Below are 21,921 nucleotides of genomic sequence, written 5' to 3'. Positions count from 1 at the left end.
ACCTGACTTCCCAGAATGCTGTGGCAGAGAAATCCCTCCATGAACGCTTTGTGCATGCAGCACAGCCCTTTCCCTGCTGCACAGAATTCTGGGAGGGCAGGTCCATGGAATTTATAAATTGTACGTGAGAGCGCTACCAACTTTCCCAAGCTGTTCAAAAATTGTCCACTATTGCTATTTATTGCTCGCACTTTCCCACGGTGTCTGCTTTATATAGGACAGCACAACAACAAGAAGAGCTGAAGGGCTCATACTGTACTCATAAAGCATAATTATGTTATAATTTGGCATGATTAATTTTGTTCAAATATAAAATCATAACACATTGATCAGGATTTAGGGCAGGTCCACCATCGCTCAATGCGTCCTGACGTCACCAGTAGAAAGTAGAACAGTCCTAACTCCGGGGATGGTTCCTTGCAAGCGTAAAAGAGTTAATTGTCCCAGTTAGGAGTGGTCAAGTACGAAAAGCTAAAGCCCCATTCCTATCCTGTGACACTGAACAGCCAATTTAGTCGGGTGCAAGTATGAAAGGGGCTATTCTTTCATTAGTGAACGCATCCAAATTTCAAATACTCTTGTGAATATTGTCAGCACTTATTCTTAGCATTAGCGGCCACCATTGTGCTTACTAGAAATGTGGCAAATTTACACAGTAAATGCACAGCTATCAGTTCACTGACACCATTGATAGCTATGGGTGTTGAGTGTGTACGGGCTGTCTCTGGACTAATTGGTGGTGCTGGACAGGAAATGACGCAGCAGGGATACTCAGCCTAGCATTACCACAACCCAGGTTTTCGTTATGTACTTGAAAATAAAGCTAAAGCTTAGCTAAAACATTTTAAAATGTTACAAGACTACAATGCTAATGGTGAATAACAGTTAACACGTTTATTGAGTATTTAAAAAAAAGAACATATGAATAAAGAAAATCCAAGTCAATTCATCCATGTGGAAACAGGTATTACAACAGTCCATTGTCTTGTAATTCAAACTAATAATAATTATAACCTTATTATTATCATTATATTTTAGTAGATGGAATAGAAAACAGACAAGAAGAGCTAATTGTATATAAATCAGAAATGTGTATCAGCAAGTTGTATTTTATGTATTTTTATTTCTTATATGAATGTCAGCTTTTGACCCCAAAAGTTCAATCAACCCCCAGGCATTTATCGACCCCCTTTTGACTCCCAGGCATTTATCGACCCCATGGATAGTCCAATTGGCCCCCAGGATTGATATCGACCACCCTGGTCAATATGGATATTTGTGTGCTCGTAATACTTCTCCAGTGTCCTCAAACTTAATCCTGGTTCAAAACCTACCTCCTTTGGGTATTTTTTCAATATCTGCAGCAAATTCTCAGTAAGCCATTCTCTGGAATCTTATCTCATTGCTACATTTTCTCCAGTCTCCTTTGCTGAAGGTAGTTATCACTTGCAAATGTTGTTATATGTCCTTTGGTTCACATTGTTTGTTTTCACTCTGCTTGCAGATTGTACGCTTGCATTGTACATACCCACAGCCTTAGTCAGTGAGCAGAAACATTTATTTTATCTTCCAAATACTCTTGCACCACTTCAGCTATGATAGACTGGGGTGGATTTTCCTGAGATATTTCACCCACGATACTTCTTCCATTCTCACCTGGGGCCATGGCACATTGAAGGTGAGGGGCACAGACTGAAATATAAAATATTTATCATGTTTTTTTATGTAGTCAGTAGGAGAGAAGTATGGAAGAAACCAACAAAGCTTGGCTGCTTCACAGGGGATGGGGGCCCATAAACTTTGAGCAGAGTCCAAATGGAGCCATAGCCTAACAAAAAGGTTGAGAATGGCTGATCTGAACTATGATCAACTTGGTTGCAAACCAGGTAGAGCCTCAGTTTCCTAAATCCAGTGACCTGGATACAATCCTGACCACTGGTACAGGCTGTGTGGAATTTTTGAAAGATCCCTGTAACCTTCCTGGTTTCCTCTGGGTTCCCTGGGTCCTCCTAGATCTCAAATTCTCCTCACATGTCAAACCTGCTATCTATGGTTATATTAAAGCAAACTTTTCCTTCTTCCCCACCACCCCCCTCCCCCATGGAAGGTTTCTCCATTTTTAGATAAGGAAACTAAAACATTACTCCAAGTCAAGTCTCACAAGGCTCCATATAATTGCAATGGCTTCTTTAGCTCTGTACTCCAAACTCCTTGAAATAAAGGCCAACATATTAGTTGCCTTCCCGATTGCTCAATGCCCTGCATGTTGGCTCTTAGAGACTTGGTTACAAGGATACCTCGGTCACTGAGAACATTATTAATACTGAGCAATTTTTCACTATTAAAAAAAGTGCACTTCTCTAAGCACCAGTGTGTAACTTCGCATTTTTTCACATCACACATCTGCCATACCCTTTTTGACTCGATCAGCTTGTCTGTATCTCAATTCAGCCTGTTTAAATCTTCCATCCTGCACACTCCCACTCAGTTTTATATCATCAGCAAAGTATTACCTTTCATCCCCTCAACCATGTCAACTGTAAATCGCTGGGACCAACCACCAATCCCAACTAAACGTAACCTGCCAGATGGAGAGACCTGTATGAGTTTTCGTATTTTTTAAAAAATATGCCAAGTACATTATTTAAATTGCAGATGAGGCAATCCCAAATTAATTGCTAATTTTTAATTTGGATAAGAAATGTAACCCAATAATAATTGATTGATTGAATTTTGTTTTCTACAAATTCACGCAAAATGGTAATTTTAAACAAGTCACGAGGAGCAACTCCAATGACTTGGTGAGTTTATCCATTGAGAGTGGCCAAGCCTTGCTCATCAGTAAGGTCTGCTATTGTCTGACAATATCAATCATCATGTTTCATGTAGTCTGGACCTTCCCTGTGGAGTTTCCTAAAATAAATTTTTTACGCTGGTTATATCAGAAACTTTTTAGGTACACACCACAGTTAGCATACAACACAACAGAAAGGATGGGTTTCATCCAGGTGCTGCACTTTCCTCCCACATTCCAAAGATTTATGTGGGTTAGTAAGTTAATTGGTCATATGGGTGCATTTGGGCAACGTGGCCTCATGGGCTGGAAGTGCCTGTTACTGTGCTGTATAGAAAATTAGATGGGATTGGCGGGTGAGAAGACTGTTGGTTCACCTGAGTTGGGTCTGGAGTTGACTGAGAGACTTGCTAGAACCAGACTTCATGGAGTAGATAGTGGGTGGAGTGGTGGAGATGGGTTTTGAAGGTAGGGTACCAGCAAGTAAACCAAAAGGAATAAAGTAAAATTAAATACTGAAGAGGAGCTAAACCTTCATGACAGACACTTTCATCGGTGGAAACCAATCCCATGAATTTATTTTAACAAAGCATCTTTGTGTTTTGAGGAATTGATCACTAACGCCTCACATTCAGGAAAACTTTACTTGGTCTATATTGGTAGGCTGAGGGTATTTTTTTTAAATAATTTTTCATTTTTCACACTGTGAACCATATCAACCAAAATACATACAAACATTTCCCTCTTAAATATACAGTGGCATTTTCTCCCCTTTTTTCCCTTCTACCTTCCCTCCCCCCCTCCAAAACCAATAAACATTCAACATATACAATAAAACTATTAAACAATGTCATCACACAATGAAAAATAAACAAGAAAAATGTGTCATCTACTTTTACACACTGGATCAAGTCATTTTGTCTTATCATCATTTTAGAGGGTGGAGATCTGAGGCAAGGCCTCTCTGTTATGTTCCATGTATGGTTCCCAAATTTGTTCAAATAAAGTGAATTTATTTTTTAAATAAAATGTTATTTTTTTTCCAAGGGAATACATTTATTCATTTCCATGTACCACTGCTATATTCTCAGGCTCTCTTCCGATTTCTAAGTTGACATTATACATTTTTTTGCTACTGCAAAGGCTATCATAATAAATCTTTTTTACACTTCATCCAATTTGAGGCCTAATTCCTTACTTCTTATGTTACTTAGAAGATAGAACTCTGGATTTTTTGGTATGTTGCTTTTTGGAATTTTATTTAATATCTGATTTAGATCTTCCCAAAACTTTTTCACTTTCTCACATGCCCAAATTGCATGTACTGTTGTTCCCATTTCCTTCTTACAGCGAAAACACCTATCTGATAATGTTGGATCCCATTTTTTAAAAACTTCTGGGGCGTGATATATAACCTGTGTAGCCAATTATACTGTATCTTGCGTAACCTCGTGTTTATTATATTCTTCATAGTTCCAGAACATAAAAAATGAAACATGGGAAAAGTTATCTTTATGTTTAAATCTTTTTCCCACTTTTGTTTGGGTTAATAGCTTATTTCATCATTTTCCTTATCTTAAAGCTTAATGTACATGTTTGTTATAAATCTTTTAATTATCATTGTGAATGTAATCACATATTCAAAGCTGCCTCCTTCTGGTAATCTCAGTCTGTTTCCCAATTTAACCTTTAAGTAGGTTTTCAGTTGATGGTATGCAAACATTGTACCATGAGTTATTCCAATATTTGTACTTCATTTGTTCAAATGTTAATAAATTATTTCCCAAAAAACAATTTTCTATTCTTTTAATTCCTTTTCTCTCCCATTCTCTAAAGGAAAGGTTATCTATTGTAAAATTTTGCATCAATAATTTTGGTATTTGGTAATTTGTTTTTTTTCCTTTCTAAGTGAATCTTCTTCCATATATTGAGTAAATGATGCAATACTGGTGAGCTTTAATATCGTACCAGCATTTCATCCCACTTATAAAGTATATGTTCCGGTACCTTCTCCCCTATTTTATCTAGCGTAAAAAAAATCCGATAAATACCTTAATTGGGCTGCTCTATAATCATTTTTAAAGTTTGGTAACTGCAAACCACCTTGGTTGTACCTCTCTGTTAATTTATCTATCGCTATCCTCTGTTTCCCCCCTTCCCATAAAAATTTCCTTATTATTCTCTTTAGTTCATTAAAGAATTTCTCTGTTAAGGGAATTGGTAACGATTGAAATAAGAATTGTCTCCTTGGGAAAACATTCATTTTAATGCAATTTACCCTCCCTATCAGCGCTAGCAGTAATTCTTTCCAATGTTCTAAGTCTTCCTGCAATTTCCTTATTAGTGGCTGATAATTTAGTTTGTACAAGTGGCTTAAGTTATTATCTAATTTGATCCCTAGGTATCGGATTGCTTGTGCTTGCCATTTAAATGGTGATTCTTTAAACTTTGTATAATCCACATTACTCATTGGCATCACTTCACTTTTATTTGCGTTGATCTTGTACCCCGATATTTCTCCATATTCCTTCAATTTCTTATGTAGTTCTTTTATTAATATTTCTGGTTCTGTTAAGTATACTATGATGTCATCTGCAAATAGACCGATTTTATATTCCTTTTATATTCCTTCTCTTTTATTTTTATCCCTCTTATTTTATTTTCTGATTTTATAAGTTCTGCCAATTTTTCTATTGCTAAAGCGAACAGTGAGGGAGATAATGGACATCCCTGCCTAGTTGACCTACTTCATTTAAATTGGTTCGATACATATACATGTACTGTTACCTTCGCCAATGGTCCATTATATAATGCTTTAATCCAATTAATATATTTTTCTGGTAGATTGAACCTCTGTAATACTTTGAATAAATAATTCCATTCTACCCTGTCAAAGGCTTTTTCTGCGTCTAAAGCAACAGCCACTGTTGACTTCTTATTTCCTTGAACTGTCTGAATTAGATTAATAAATTTACAGATATTATCCACTGTTTATCTTTTCTGAATAAATCCAGTTTGATCTTGTTTTACTATTTTTGGTACACAGTCGGCCAATCTGTTTGCTAATAGTTTTGCTATTATCTTATAATCTGAATTAAGTAGAGATATTGGTCTATATGATGCTGGTGTTAATAGATCCTTCCCCGCCTTTGGTATTATTGTAATTATTGCTGTCTTAAGTGAATCTGGCAAGTTTTGTGTTTCTTCTTTCTGGTTCATTACTTCCAGGAGAGGAGGAATTAATAACTCTTCAAATGTTTTATAGAATTCTATTGGGAATCCATCCTCTTCAGGCGTTTTATTGTTCGGCAGCTTTTTTAATATATCCTGTACTTCCTCTATTTCAAATGGTTTTATCAGTTTGATTTGTTCCTCTTGCAATTTTGGCATTCAATTTTTGCTAAAACTTCTTCTATCTCTAATTTTATTCCTTGCCCACTCCAGTATATTTTCTCTTGTCGTGTATCTCAAAAATTTTACTAAAACAGATCTTGGTTTTTGATGTGTCTGTGATTTCGGAGCTCGTGTTCTGTGTGCCCTTTCTATTTCCATTCCTTCCTGTATTTCTGTCATTCCCAGGACCTTTGGGATCCATTCTTTTATAAATTCCTTCATATCTGTGCCTTCTTCATCTTCCTTCAGGCCCACTAATTTTTATGTTGTTTCGCCTACTATAATTTTCCAACATTTCAATTTTCTGAGATAACAAGTCTTGTCACTCTAACTTTTTTTTATCACTTTCTTCCAATTTTCTTAAGTCATTCACTTCCATTTCTACAGCTGTTTCTTCTTCTTACACATTTTCTAATCTTTTCCCTATTTCTGTCATGACCAGCTCTATTCTATTCACTTTTTCTTCTGTACTTTTCATTTTTCTTTTCATTTTACTAAATTCTAATGACAACCATTCTTTTAATGCTCTCATTTGTTCTTGAAAAAAACACTTTATCTATATCTGTTTTACCTTCTATTTCTCTGTGCAGCTCTTGGTCTTCTTCTTCCTCTTCTGTGTCTGCAGCTGTGTTTGTGTCGTCATCTTCTCTTCCTTATATCTGTGTCTCTTCTGACTTTCCTGATGAGTTGCTTGTCTCACTTTGCTGGGCTTCTTCTTGCTTGGCTTCTTGCTGTTGGTCCTATTCTTCTGGGCTACTCATCTGTTGGGCCTCCTGCTGCCGCTCTTCTTTTCTTTCACTCCGTTTCCTGTCGCTTTCCTCTTCTTCCAGCTGAAAGCCCTGGTGTCGGGCATCCCTCAGCTGGTCGCATTGTGTTTGCCCGCTCTTCAGCTGAGCCCCCCTCCCGTCAGCGTTCTCCTTAGTTTGCACACTGTGCAAACTCCTTGCGCATGCGCAGTGGCGCACTTTTGTTTGGCTCAGAGAGCCATTTTTGCAGTCCAGTGGTGGGGGGGTCGCGACTCTGCGGTGTCGTCACCAACCTCGGAGAACGGGCTCTCTTCTCCACGACGGCTCCCTGTTTCTTCATGCAGGTAAGGCCTTCTCCTTTCTCTTCTGGCGTCTTTTCTTCTTTTTTTCCTGTTGTTTTTATTTTTGTCCTTCTTGGCTGCCATTTTCTTTCTTTTCTCATCAACTTTATCTTTTATTTGTTACGTTTTGTATTTCTTGAACTTTGTCTTTTCTTCACTTTATTTCTTCTTTTCTGGAGAGGGCTGGTATTCCCCTACCGGCCACTACTCCATCATGTGACTCCCCATAGACTGAGGGTATTAAGGTCAGTTGTCACAAGCAAGTCTTTGGTTTAAACCTGGTCCTTCGCTCAACTCAAAATGTGTGAAATTTAATGTGAAGAAACTAATATTTTTGCAACTTTTAACTGAATTGCAGGAAATTGCAGTGCACCACAAAACCCAGCCTCTCATTGTTTGTAACCTATGTAGATATCCTGTTGAATGACACTGATAGTTCCTTTTTAAAAAAAATTCCAATTTTAGATTTGATGTTAAAATCTGATGAAGAATTAAGAGTTAATCTTTCACCACTGATGCTAAAATATGTTAGTGGTGAAAGACCACTGGTTTAAATAATGTTATTTTCTTATCTCCAAATTGCAACAGTGATAAATCTACATCAAAGCTGTCATTTTTGCAGGTTCTGGCAATGTCCTGCTGTAGATGAAACTAACTGAAGTGTTGTTTTTCACACAGTCAGATTTGAAAGAAAACATCCGTCACTCAAAATCACTGATATCTTTTCTGTATTCCTGCCATTTCAGTGTTTGCACATTCTCATTTCTCTGTTGAAAGATTTGCATGTCATTTGACATTTCTTTCAACAAACCAATTGTTGAATATCTCTAGAAGTAATCCTGTAAATCTCACTCAGGTTCATCATTCACATCATCTCACCATTTTAGAATTCGATTCCTCCAGGGTGCGGTAAGGTAAATGCAGTGACAAAATTTCCTTTGATTGAGGTGTCTAAAACAAGAGATTGCAGTTGCAAAATAAATATTTAGCCCATGAGAAATAAGATAAGGATATTTGTCATATGAATCATACCTAAGGCAGCTGTGAAGGCTCAAGTCACTGAATATATTTGAAACAGAGATTGATAGTTATTGGGTCTCTTCTCTTTCTTTGGCTTGGCTTTGCAGATGAAGATTTACGGAGGGGTATGTCCACGTCTGCTGCAGGCTAGTTGGTGACTGACAAGTCCGATGCGGGACAGGCAGGCACGGTTGCAGTGGTTGCAAGGGAAAATTGGTTGGTTGGGGTTGGGTATTGGGTTTTTCCTCCTTTGTCTTTTGTCAGTGAGGTGGGCTCTGCGGTCTTCTTCAAAGGAGGTTGCTGCCCGCCGAACTGTGAGGCGCCAAGATGCACAGTTTGAGGCAATATCAGCCCACTGGCGATGGTCAATGTGGCAGGCACCAAGAGATTTCTTTAAGCAGTCCTTGTACCTCTTCTTTGGTGCACCTCTGTCTTGGTGGCCAGTGGAGAGCTCGCCATATAACATGATCTTGGGAAGGCGATGGTCCTCCATTCTGGAGACATGACCCACCCAGCGCAGTTGGGTCTTCAGCAGCATGGATTCGATGCTTGCGGACTCTGCCAGCTCGAGTACTTTGATGTTGGTGATGAAGTCATTCCAATGAATGTTGAGGATGGAGTGGAGACAGCGCTGATGGAAGCGGTATTAAGGAAATAAAGGGTTATGGGGTAAGTACAGAAAAGGGGCACTGAACTGAAAGATCAAACCTTGTGTAACTAAATGATGAGGCAGAGTCTAAGAAACTAAATGCCCTATTCCTGATCCCAATTCTTACATCCTTATGCATGGACAGGTAATTGACAAAGTTTTGCCCATATTTTTTTTTTACCCATCTCTACCAGACAGTTCATGGCTCCCAGCATGTCAACAATCTATCCACAACTCTTCCTTGATGTTCGATGGTCAAAGACCTCCAACAGCATCCAGATCTGAAGCGAGACCATGGATTTCTGCCAATGAACATGCAGTGCCTGTAACCAATCCTTCCCCACCAACCCCTGCTCTTTCATTGACTACAATTATTTGCAGCTTTCTGTTCCCAGATACTGCAGGACAGTCTCCTAACTAGTCTTGGGCAAACTCCCAATCCATTTTCAAAAGGGTTCTGCAGCTGACCAATGGAGTTCCATAAAATAAAAACAGTTCATACACGCCACTACTCATCAATGGGTGATCTATACCCACGCCTAATTTTGGCCTCACAGAAAGACACGAAAAATGTGATATTACACCAAGGGCCTTTGCACAGGGGAAAAATGAAGTTTTAAATCAATATTGTCATCTGGTGTCTAACTCAACCTGTTGCATCAAGAGGATCTAAAAAATTCTATTTTTGATTTGCAAGATTGCAGTGATTTACATAAAACTAAAAAAAAAACATTTTCTTACCAATACACTGGGCCACCATGGAAATGCACATCACAATTACTTAACATTTTGCAAGGACCACTCTATTGAATCATTTTAATCCACTGAAGAGCAAGCACAGATCAACCTACCTTTCAGTCCTCTGTTGACTATTTCAGTATACAACAGGAAAAAGTACGATTGAAACTAAATCTCTAGATTAGTGACTGGGAAAGAAAAGAAAAACATAACAAGAGGCCTCTTTCTGTGGTGCAGCTTTCTATGGTTCTAATGGTAAGAGTGCATGATTTGATGTTAAATGCCTTTGTACCTTCCCTCAGTGCTTTCCAGGTAAGCTGAACCCGTCCCGGCTCCATGAATGGAGTCAGGCTGCTGTTAGGTTGCTCACATATATTGAAGTGTGAGCAGAGTGTGGGAGGAATGCCCACAATGTGCTCTTGTACTTGAGGCTTGCTTCTGAATGCTGTATTTCCCTGTGCTCTCCTGTAGTCAGAGGGGCTGAAAGTGGGAGAAAGATGAAGATACTGGTCTAGAGCTAGAGAGCAGAAATGTTGGCCTACTAAATGGAGACAGCAGTGACAGGCTCCGTAATAACACTGGACTGAGCTGTGCCACCTCAGGCATCCCAGCTCTCTGCTTTCTTACTGCTTCATGTTACTTCATTGATTGCACAGTACAATCTGCTCTCAATGAATGACAACTCTGTTTTTGGACAAGAGTGATAAGGTCAAGGTATGTCCTTTCCCTTTCACCAAACTGCAAGCTGTTCCAAGGAAGCAGAGGGCAGAGTTGTTATAGAGTCAGGCCGCATCTCCATAGAGACACCAAGTCTCCAGTAGTGCTGCTGAAGGCTCCATGGAACTGCCTGCATGCACCACCAGCCGCTGTACAACATAAGCATTTCCAATCCTTACAATGAAATGTTTGGCAAGCTCAGAATGGAAAAGCTGCTATCCTAGTCCCACATAATCTCCTGAGAGATCTGAGAAGATCACTCCTTGCCTCTATCAGGTAGGCCTAACAAAGTGACAAACAGTATCCTGTGTACTCTTCCTCAACCTTTGCATTCGTCTGCTTCTCTTAGTGCTAGAGTTTGATTGGCATGGAGATGCAAGAGTGTCTCACCTTAATGATAAGTCACAAGGACACCAATAAACGGTAGGTCTGGAATTTCTGGAGGAATAGACAGGCCAATTCATGTAGACAGAACAAAGAAAGGAATATAATTCCAATTCATTAATTAGCAAGATTCTTGGCTTCCACTGTGGGCTAAGCACCAGCTTGGGTGGCGCCAATACTCAGAAGAGAAGGCATTCCACCTAGAGATTGTCAGCCAGAGAGGACACTTCCTCTTCCATCTACGTGATGTGATTAGGATTCTTGGATACCTTTGCCAAAGCCTTTTAGTTCTGATTAACATCACCAGCTTCTTCATAAGCAGCATTACTCTTAACCCAATGCCAATGTTTTATCAATAATAGGTAAAATCTCACCACCACCACTGGGTTAAACCAAATGACCCATGAGGGAAGCAATGTCAATATTTAAAAGGACCCAACATTCCGAGTACATCATCACTGTTCCTACCAGCCTGACCAGGTTTCCTATCCCAATCCTCTAACACATTTACCCAAGTGTCTCTAATTTAAATTTTAAATTTAGACATACAGCAAGGTAATAGGCCCTTTTGACCCACGAATCTGTGTCGTCCAATTATACCCAATTGACCTACAACCCTGGTATATTTTGAAGGGTGGGAGGAAACCCAAGCAGGCACAGGGAAAACGTACAAACTCCTTCCAGACAGCGCCAGATTCGAACCCCAGTCAATGGTGTTAATACAGCATTGCACAAACCGCTATGCTAACCATGCCACCCTACGCTAACTGTGACGCCCTTTGTTGTTCCTCCTTCACTCTTCCTTTGCTTTACACCAGCAGACCATTGCAAAACACAGCGAGTTCTGGGGTCAAGGATCTCAGAAGCCAGGACTAACTTTATTCTGCCACTCCATCTACTGAATCCCTAGAAATAGGCACCCTTGAATTTCTTATTTCCCCAAGGCTATTTCCAATAGCTTGTGAAATGTACACATTGAAAATAAAAGGATGTTTTGAAATTTTATTCAGCCATTTTAACACTCTTTAATACAGCAGTAACAAGAATGGTTAAAACACAGTACTTTTATAAAGTCAATTTAATTACACCTGCTGAGAATGTATTTGTCATCTGTTATACAGAACAGTTAAACATAGAATTCTCATTGAAAGACAGACATCAATCAATATTAACATCAATGACAGTGAAGCCATTTCTACATCTGGCTTTTTAAGTACTGCTCTCATAATTTTCCATAAAATTTTGTTCCATCATTAACAGTACTCTAATTAAAGTCTCACATTCAAATAAAGATACTGTATTGACGCATACAGTTATTTTGTTCTTTTAATCATTCCATGACTAAAACACTAATTTTAAAGATGTGTTTCATTCCCTATCCCACTTTGGAAGGTCACATGACAAACAGCATGAGAAGCAGCTTGGTTCTGTGTGAGAAAAAATGTTTGCATGGCAGATCAATATACCAGCTTCCATTAGAGACCACCCCGTACTAACTGGATGTTACCTGTTAAAAACTATTTTCCTGAGGTTTCCTGACCTTGTGCATGCATTTCCAAACCTTCCACTCCACCACCATTGGTTTTATTTTCCAGTCAGTATATAAAATGTTCAAAGAGAGGGTTTTCTAGCACATAAGCATCAGTATACCACATTTCTGCCAATAGCAATTCTGTGGATGATGGTGTGTTTGAGCACTTGTGAAGCGATAATAATTCAAAGTTCCAAAGCTTTACAATCAAAACATATGCAGTTTAACAAAATTAATTTAAAAAAAAATGTGTACAGTGGACAAACTTCTCTTCAACCATCCATCCGAATAAACTAGTGGTGGAATCACCACCGTGCCCTACAAAAGACAATGTTTCTTGTACTAATTTGTAACAATCAATACTGAAAAGTAAAGGCCAAAATTAACATCCCTCAATTCAAGGGATATCTCTGGCAAGAATATTGAAAGTCAAACATTTTATTAAGAGAACATAACCTACATTTTACTGAGGGTAGGATTTAGTCAGACACTCACTGCTAACTCTCAGCAGGTTTGTTACCAAGTCTGTTGCTGTTCATGTAGACAAACAGGTGAACCCCCTGGAAATTCAGGTTGCTTTCATTACATGGGCTTTCACTTAAGTGATGAAAGCACAACATTGCACAAACCGCTATGCTAACTGTGCCACCCTTACGCCCACTGCATTCTGCGAATATATTCTAAGCTAACTGGAAGAATGTCCCATAATTGGCAATAAGTGGCACAGTACTGCTGTTCTAAAAGTATTCACCCCAGAGCAACACCGACAAATTATGCAAGTCTTTCACACAAAGGATGGGCCACAGCGTCCAGCCTCAATTCAGTGTAATCATTTTGCAATAAAACTATGAAAACAACTGGCAAGTGCCACTTACAGTTTCCAATTCAGGGAAGCTGGTATCCACATTCCTGAGAGATCCAAAAATTATTAGTCATATATTTTTGGAAAAAAAAATTTGCCAGAGCAGCGCACTTAAGCGAGAATGAGAAAATGAGGAAAAATAGATGGAAAGATAAAGGGAGACGAGCGTGAATTGACTTTTTTGTGGTAGTTATTCAGCCAACATTATTTATGGTCCTTGTGGCTGTGGCTTGCACCATGCCTCCGTCTTCTCTTTGGCTTCACAGGCTCCTTTCCCTCTGTTGGCCACGTAAACCCATTGATAGTCACTGTTCCACTTTCATTGTCAATCTCTTCATTATCCGAATATTCTTGGGTTGCTCCTGCAAAGCTTTTGTTGGGATAAATTTCCCTCAGTTTTTCATCAAAGTAAATTTCCAAACTTCGTCCAGCTTGTGCCACCTCGGAATCTGGCTGCAAAAGATCATTGCAGGTTCAGTTGTTCTGCATGCATTGAAATAAATAAACTAAATGCTTCATTTTTCAAAGCCTATTCTTATTGATTTTCAACTAATAATGATCAAAATCTGTTCACATAAGATTGCAGAGTCTTTGGGTCACATGGCAAGGAAGCAGGCCCTTTCATCCATCCAGTCGCACCAATCATCTGGCACCTGGCAACATAAATTCAATTTTTTATTCTATCCACATTCTTATTACCCCTCCTCAGGTCCTACCACTCACTGGTGCATTCAGGCCAATTTCAAGTAGCCGACCAAGCCACGCTTTCAGGATGTGGAAGGAAATTGGAGCAACTCAGGGCAGTCAAAGGTAGAAGATGGAAACACCAGACAGTCAACATTGGAGGTTAGGATTGAACCCATGCACTGGAGCTGAGAGTCTGCAGCTCTATTAACTGCACCACTCTATAGTCTATCATCAAAAATGAACATGCTGGTTTGAAACTTCTCTCTATAAAAGAGGTTGAAAGATTTAATTTAACCATTAGTGCTGGCACAACCAAATTCCTTGAAAAATTTTTCTCAAATTCTTACAGAGATGGAACCAAGGTTCAGGATTCCTTTTTATTGTCACATAATAATACATTATAAATGTAACATCTATGATATACTTTTGTCTGCCATAAGGTGAACAAAGAGTCACCATGAAATTTGTTGGGCACTCCTAACAATAGGAAAAAGAGAAGCAAAAGATCCCCGTCAAACAGAGTTAAAATATTCTGCTTCTATAACTGAGCAGGAATGCTACAATATATTAAGAGAAACAAGACACAAATAATACTGGACTCCACAGTAGAGACAATTCAAGCCATAGCAGTAAGAAGATAGTAAGGCAATATCCTCCAAGGCTCTATATTGTGGAAGATAGACCTAATTAGAGTCTGATAACATTTGCAAAGTCATGTAAACCTTACTCACATAGTTGAATTTTGCACAATTCATAAACATAAGCTGAATGTCAGAAATAAACTCTTCAGGTGTGTAATAGTGGAGGGGGCTCTTTTTCTGAAGTTTTGCCCTGACAGTAGAAAGATCCATTGGTCTTTTGATAATCTGGTAGTAATGTCGGGCCTGAATAAAAGCAAGCATTAGTAAGTACTCAGCAAATATTGGAAACTCAAGGAAAAGTATTGGTAGACATTAATAAGCACATGTTCATTTTATTTTCTCTGTAATTTGATCATTCCTGACTTCAACCCTTTTGAGTATTTTAACCTTTTCACTCCACTCCCCACTACTTTCCCTGCTTCTATACTCAAATTTCCATACCTCAGGTTAGATCCAATCCTTTCTGCACAGATGCTGACTGGCCTACAATTTAATTCCAGCATTTTTAGGTTTTGTTTCAGATATCCAGTATTTGGTGAATTTTCCTTTCATAATTTACAAGTTAGAGACTTAGTAAGTGATGGCACTCTTTCCCCAGTCAGTAGATGATGGCTTCAAAAGATAATCTAGGCTTGTGTTTCATTGTTGCACTGAGAAAAGGCAATTTCTTTGGGAAGATTTTAAACAAATGAACTATTTGTCCTCTCAGGTGGAAATATCCTACTAGAGCATTTCAGCATTCCTAAAATAGATCATCACCATCCTTGCTCGGTGATATTCTCACGGGTTATGCGGGACCTCGAATTATTTCTTCATACAGTACATACATACATACACACCCCTTTCAGGTATGGATTAGTGTCAGCCTTCAAATGCACAAATTCAATTACTGCCTGTACACTGATCTATTTACGCAATTCAAATTCCCAAATTTACAGTTAGTTATGGTAAAAATCATGTTTTTTGACTAATGCTTTCCATGATGAAAAAAATTATAACCACACCTAAAGATATTGGTAAACCCCATACATTAACACCAATGCCAGGTTGATCAAGGCAATTCTCCACAATCCTGTTGATGATTTCCTTCAATGCAGAAGGCAAGCTGCTCTGTACATACAGGTTAGTATGTCCAAATGTGGCACCTACTCATGTGAAATACAGCAGCAAATGCGAGTGAACCACACTTACCAGAGGGCTGACAGGCTCATGGAATGGCAAGCTGAGTGGGTAGCAGTAGAGGTGCAAAGTCAGCTTTTCACATTTCTGCAGACAACAGTCTGAAGTTAGTTATGAAACTCTAGCAATGGATGCATGTATACACTCCTCGCTATATCTCCATTTTAGAAGAATAATTTAGGCAAGATATTAAAAAGATTGAAGAGAAAAAAGAAGCTGAACAGTTAGGATGTTTTACAGTAAAAGCCCTCACACGATCCTCTTTTAAAGATTAGCTCTCAGACTTCTGCATCTAGGACAGAAGTCAGAGTACACATTTCACATAATCTGAACTTATTATGAATGTAGAAAGTTAGCACAATAATTTTTGAAATAGACTGCATATCAAACTCAAAATTATTGCCTTATTGCTATTTCAGAATCAAGTTTAATCACATTGCAACAGGCATATGATGTACTATAAAATGTATTCATCTCAAACATGGTTCATTAGAGATGTTCTAGAGTTAAATGCCACTGCTCACCCTTTGGTCACTGATGGAGAGTCCCTGTAATGTCCTTATTCCCCTAGTTTCATTGATATGCCGCGTATTTTCACAGTCGTATTCCACTTCAGGCATTACCACGTTCCGACAGAATGTACACAGCCACTCACCCCTGCAGAGCAATATGTTAAAATACACAAATGAATACCTTGTTTCTACTTTTAAAGAACAATTACTGGTATTACTGCAATATTAATTCCCTTCATCCATAAATATGGTCTACCTGCTTCACAACTCCTATAACTTCCATTTAAATTAAATGTAAGAGTAACAGGCCTTTCCGGCCCATGAGCCCATGCCACCCAAATACACCAATTAACCTACAAAACCTGTACATTTTCAGTGGTGGGGTTAGCGGGGAGGAAACCAGAGCACCCGGAGGAATCCCATGCTCCTTTTAGACAGTGCCAGTTTCTGATCAGGGTTTCTGTTGCTGTAATAGCATTGTGCTAACCATGCCACTCTATTTATGTTGCAGATTTAGAACACCTGGAGAATTCATTGTAGTTGTTGTAATCACACCATACAGGACAATTAAACCTTTTAGATTTGAACTTGAGCTCATTTTTATAGTCTTTGTTAAGCCAAATGTAAATTAGAATGCTAATAGGTACTTTAAAATAATGCTGGACAGCATCTCTAAGCTTCCTTCACCTGTCATAAATATTTTCTCAATATTTTGCTGCTCTGAGCCTACACCAAAACTTTTACATGGGGAAAGAGGTGGATGTCATCTTTGTTCACAATATAATTGCAGTATTTTGATAATTTGACAACTTTCTGATGCACTTGTGGAGGCACTTTATTGATTTTTAAATTCTCTTTGTATTGCATAGTTTGTATATATTTGATATCGATTTACAGTTCTTTATATGTATATGCTGTGTACAGTTGGTTTATTTTGCACTACCAATAAGTGGTCATTCTGCCTCACCTGCAGAAGAAAAAGATTTTCAGGGCTGTATGTACTCTGACAATAAATAAATCTGACAAAAAACACTGATTTCAAATTTTGCCGAAATGATGAAAATATAATGTATCCTTTCTTGTTTATTTTAGAATGAATTTAGTCACCAGAGCGATTCTCAATTTATACTCTGGGAGTTGAAGAAATAAAAGCATTGGAAAGAGAAACAAATAAGAGTCATTTCAATGTCCGTGTTGATTCACCAAGATGCTGTCCCATCTGTTTCTTTTGGGGTCATCAATTTGTGCATAACTGCAGTTGGAAAGGTAACAATATTATTAATTCCCAGTAAAATTTTAAAATTTTCAGAACAGGACAAAGTGTGCTATAAAAGTCAGCTAATACGACAAAACCAATAAATATAATTCATCAGTAAAAACCTTCATTCAAGTGTTTCAAATTAAACTAAAGAAAATACAAACAGCTGTAAAAACAGATCCATCCCTCCTGATTTGCAGATATAAATTAAAATATGTAGCACAATACTGTCATCCTTGGTTACACTGATCTCCCAAACCTTTGAAAATATAATCTAGCAAACAACCACTAAGTTTTGGTTTCGTGTTGTATCCTGTTTTGCACTGGTATCACTAAAACCACCATTTGGTGAACTAAAGTGTTTCGGAAGGATAAAGCTACACGCTGTTAAGAAAAATTTCAGAAAATTAATTTAATGTCATAATTTTGTCCTTTTGTCTATAAAAAAAAACAGTCGATACAGAGAATTCTACAGAACTGAACTATTTAGTTTTTTTATGTCTGTATGTATGAGATCACTGAAAGAACCAGTCAGCCTATTTGAATTGCCTGTTGCAAATACTTCCTTTTCAAAACTTTTTATGGATTATGAATCCCCCATTTTCAGGTCTTAACATGCTTCAATAAGCAATAAAGTGTTTCTTTTTACTCGATTCCTTTTAATAATATGGAATTTATTTTCTCTGGTAACCCGGTAACTGACTGGTTGTAATCTGTCAGACTTCATTCCCCTTCTTGTCCTAATGAAAAGACCTCCAAATTCTCAAGTCCTTGTGTATCATTTCAGTCTTTTGTCACAAGTGTTGCCTGAATCTTCTCTGCAGGTTCTCCATGCCCTTCAATCGTATTTGCAAGAGCACTCAAAACTGGGCACTCTATTTCAATTCCAAATTACAGAATTTTAGAAGGTTTTAACATTTCTTTTTGCTCTATGCTTTTGCATAGAATGTATGATTCTACCTGCCTTTTAACTACCATTTTTTCCTGCCATTCTGAAAACGACAGTCTGAAATCCCAAGCACATCTGCTACTCCTCTGGCATGCCCTGCATCCTATTTTACACTGCACCTTTCCTTTTAAAATGAGGGTTGAGGGGAGTGGACATTTATAAAAAGATGAGGATGATTGGTAGGAGGATTAAAGTAGTAGTAGTTGCAGAAATAAAATGAAAGGGAAGAGAATTACAACCGACATGAAGAAAAAGATTTTAAAACACTGCAATTGGAGCCACTAATTACTAGGCTGAGTATTTATATTGTATAAATATAAGATCAGGACAAATTCACAAGGTGTCAGAGCAAGGATGAGCAAGTGGGATTTGTGAATTACTGAGATAGCCACCTCAATAATGATGGGCTAAATGGGCTGTTTGGTGCTGTAACCATTCCATAATTCTAGATTCTACCTATCTGCCAAATTTACCAACTAATCCCTGTCTCTTTGAAGTGGAGTCAGTTCTCTTCAACAAACCTGAAGATTTAGGTTTACAAATATTGGCCTTTAAACCAAAATCAGATCATTTTTTAAAAAAAGAAATACCAAAGAATCTAATATTGAACTACAGGTACATATTCTAAGCATACTTATTTCAAAACAAAAACATAATTGCAACTGCTTCGAGTTTCCTAGAATGCAGACTGGGAGGACACAATGTGTGGAAACAATTAATATTCTGGTTACAATGCTTTTATACTTTTTGATTCCTGCCCAAAGCACGTAGAAAAATACCTCAACCTCACTGTCTCATTAATGAATCATTAAACAACAGACCAAAAAGATAAATATCTAAAAAGATTTACATTGGGAAGCTGAGAAGAGAAGGCACGTGACATCCGAGATGGAAAACCTTTGGACATCGATCACAGCACAAAAGCTCCCCGCCATTTAAACAGACTGCACAATAATCCTCGTTGTTGTCAGTAGCACCTGCTGCTTCAGGGGTTAGCAGAGTATTTGCTTCAGAAGCTTTTTTATCATCCAAAGGAGATGGGAATGCTGCGTCATCAGGTAGCAAGTCAGTAGTAATCGCTGCATCATCCAGCTCACATTGTTGAGGAGGAGGAGGGTTGGAGTTTGGCGGAGTAAGTGTACTGTCCAGAGTGATGTTCTTCAACAGAAAATTATAAAATTAATATCCAGTTTAAATCAAGGGTCCAGTTTTTATGTCAATGCATAAATTTTAATTACAATATAACAGGCAATACAAACAGAAATCCTTGTATTCACTCATAAAACAGTTTATTTAATCATATCCAGCTTTGTTTATTTCAGTATCAACTTAGTTTTCTTTCCATTGGTCTTCTGGGAGACTGAATTACAGTAAAACCCCAGGTATCTGGAATTCAAGCAACTAGCAAAAAAAAAGAAAAGAAAAAAAAAAATCAAATAAATTATTTTTTTTAATTAAAACAAATAGGAATAAAATAATAGGTAAAAAAATGCAAGATTAACATTGTAAATGTAAATGTGCTCTAAAGTAACATAAAAACTTTGGTGAAGATGGGACCAAATATTCAGGCTGCGAAGTGCCTTGGTCGTGCTTTGCTCGAAGCAGCTGTTCGAATAAAGTTGTGTGAAACCCCAATGTGTCGCCCAGGATGAAGATCTGATTTTTTTAAAATAATTTTTTTATTTTTCACACAGTGAACCATATCAACCAAAATATAAACAAATATTTCTCATTAAATATACACAGTGACATTTTCTCCCTTCCCAACCCCCTCCAAAACCAATAAATATTCAACATATACAATACAGTAAAACCATAAAACAATGTCTTCACAAAATGAAAAATAAACAAGAAAAATGCGTCATCTGTTTTTACATACTGAATCAATGTGTTTTGTCTTATCATTTTAGGGGGTGGAGGTCCAAGGCAAACTCTCTCTGTTGTGTTCCATGTATGGCCCCCAAATTTGTTCAAACAATGTGACTTTATCCTTCAAATTAAATGTTATTTTTTTCAATGGAATACATTTATTCATTTCCATGTACCATTGCTGTATTTTCAGGTTCTCTTCCATTTTCCAAGTTGACATTATACATTTTTTTGCTACTGCTAAGGCTATCTTAATAAATCTTTTTTGTGCTTTATCCAATTTGAGGCCTAATTTATTACTTCTTATGTTACTTAAAAGAAAGATCTCTGGATTTTGTGGTATGTTATTTTTTGTGATTTTATTTAATATCTGATTTAGATCTTCCCAAAACGTATTCACTTTCATACATGCCCAAATTGTATGTATTGTTGTTCCCCTTTCCTTCTTACAGCGAAACATCTACCTGATAATGTTGGATCCCATTCTTTTAACTTTTGAGGAGTGATATATAACCTGTGTAACCAATTATACTGTATCATGCATAACCTTGTGTTTATTGTATTCTTCATAATTCCAGAACATAACTTTTCCCATGCTTCATTTTTTATCTTTATGTTTAAATCCTTTTCCCACTTTGGTTTAGGTTTATAGCTTATTTCATCATTTTCCTTATCTTAAAGCTTAATGTACATGTTTGTTATAAATCTCTTAATTATCATTGTGTCTGTAATCACATATTTAAAGTTGCTTCCTTCTGGTAATCTCAGTCTGTTTCCCAATTTATCCTTTAAATAAGATTTCAGTTGATGATATGCAAACATTGTACCATGTTATTCCATATTTGTACTTCAACTGTTCAAATTTTAATAAATTATTTCCCAAAAAGACAATTTTTTATTCTTTTCATTCTTTTTCTGTCCCATTCTCTAAAGAAAAGGTTATCTATTGTAAAAGGGATTAATGGATTAATGATGACTACACCTGCAAGAGGTGCATCCAATTGCATATAATGAGTGACCGCGTTAGGGAGCTTGAGCTGCAGTTGGATGAACTGAAGATCATAAGGGAAGCAGAGGCAGTGATAGAGAGGAGTTACAGGGAGACAGTCACCCCTAGAAAGCAGGAGTCAGGGAATTGGGTGACTGTGAGGAAAGGAGGGAGAGTGCCTGTGCAGAGTACCCCTGTGGAAGTGCCGCTCAGCAACATGTATTCGGCATTGGATACTGCTGGGGGGAACAGCCTATCAGGGACGAGTCGTGGGGGTCAGATCTCTGGCATAGGGGCTGCCCCTGAGGTTCAGAAGGGAAGGAGGGATAAGAACAGGATACTTGTAGTTGGGGACTCATTAGTCAGAGGGAAGATAGAAGGTTTGTGGGATGAGATCGGGGATCTAGGTTGGTCTGTTGCCTCCCTGGTGCCAGGGTCAGGGATATCTCTGATTGAGTTCATGGCATTCTGCAAGGGGAAGGAGAACAGCCAGAAGTCGTGGTCCATGTGGGGACCAATGACTTAGTTAGAAGTGGGGATGAGGTCCTGAAACAGGATTATGTGGAATTAGGTAGGAATTTAAAAAACAGAACCTCCAAGGTAGTAATCTCTGGATTGCTGCCGGTGCCACGCGCTAGTGAGGGTAGAAATAGGAGGATGGTG

At 38.0% G+C, this 21,921-nt stretch overlaps 1 protein-coding gene and 2 long non-coding RNA genes across 16 annotated transcripts in view; 1 reads left to right on the top strand and 2 right to left on the bottom strand.

Annotated features, from left to right (window-relative positions):
* Window positions 1-869: 869 nt before the first annotated feature.
* Window positions 870-7,558, bottom strand: LOC138742688 (uncharacterized). Its single transcript, XR_011344361.1, has 2 exons — window positions 6,759-7,558; window positions 870-1,692 (listed from the first exon to the last, which is right to left on the bottom strand). It is a non-coding gene; the product is annotated as an uncharacterized lncRNA (long non-coding RNA).
* On the top strand, window positions 6,769-20,862 carry LOC138742677 (uncharacterized). Of its 2 annotated transcripts, none has more exons than XR_011344359.1 (4): window positions 6,769-7,277; window positions 13,885-14,021; window positions 17,287-17,460; window positions 20,312-20,862. It is a non-coding gene; the product is annotated as an uncharacterized lncRNA (long non-coding RNA). The 2 variants fall into 2 exon arrangements; XR_011344357.1 differs by lacking the exon at window positions 6,769-7,277 and adding an exon at window positions 8,886-8,963.
* trim66 (tripartite motif containing 66) overlaps window positions 11,771-21,921 on the bottom strand; it is a 337,321-nt gene continuing 327,170 nt past the window's right edge. For 11 of the 13 annotated variants that reach the window (XM_069897347.1, XM_069897373.1, XM_069897330.1 and 8 more), the window contains 5 exons: window positions 19,252-19,559; window positions 16,207-16,339; window positions 15,695-15,769; window positions 14,594-14,746; window positions 11,771-13,628 (listed from right to left, as the gene is read on the bottom strand). In XM_069897347.1, the coding sequence (XP_069753448.1) occupies window positions 13,380-13,628; window positions 14,594-14,746; window positions 15,695-15,769; window positions 16,207-16,339; window positions 19,252-19,559 (918 nt within the window). In that variant the 3' untranslated portion in view covers window positions 11,771-13,379. Of the gene's footprint in view, window positions 13,629-13,749; window positions 13,829-14,593; window positions 14,747-15,694; window positions 15,770-16,206; window positions 16,340-19,251; window positions 19,560-21,921 lie in introns of all 13 variants that reach the window. The other 2 variants (XM_069897307.1, XM_069897318.1) reach the window with 2 other exon arrangements.

Source organism: Narcine bancroftii, chromosome 1, assembly GCF_036971445.1.
Source record: "Narcine bancroftii isolate sNarBan1 chromosome 1, sNarBan1.hap1, whole genome shotgun sequence".
Lineage (NCBI taxonomy): Eukaryota > Metazoa > Chordata > Chondrichthyes > Torpediniformes > Narcinidae > Narcine > Narcine bancroftii.
Note: the sequence above shows the minus strand (reverse complement) of the source record. Positions and strands in the feature narration are given on the sequence as shown.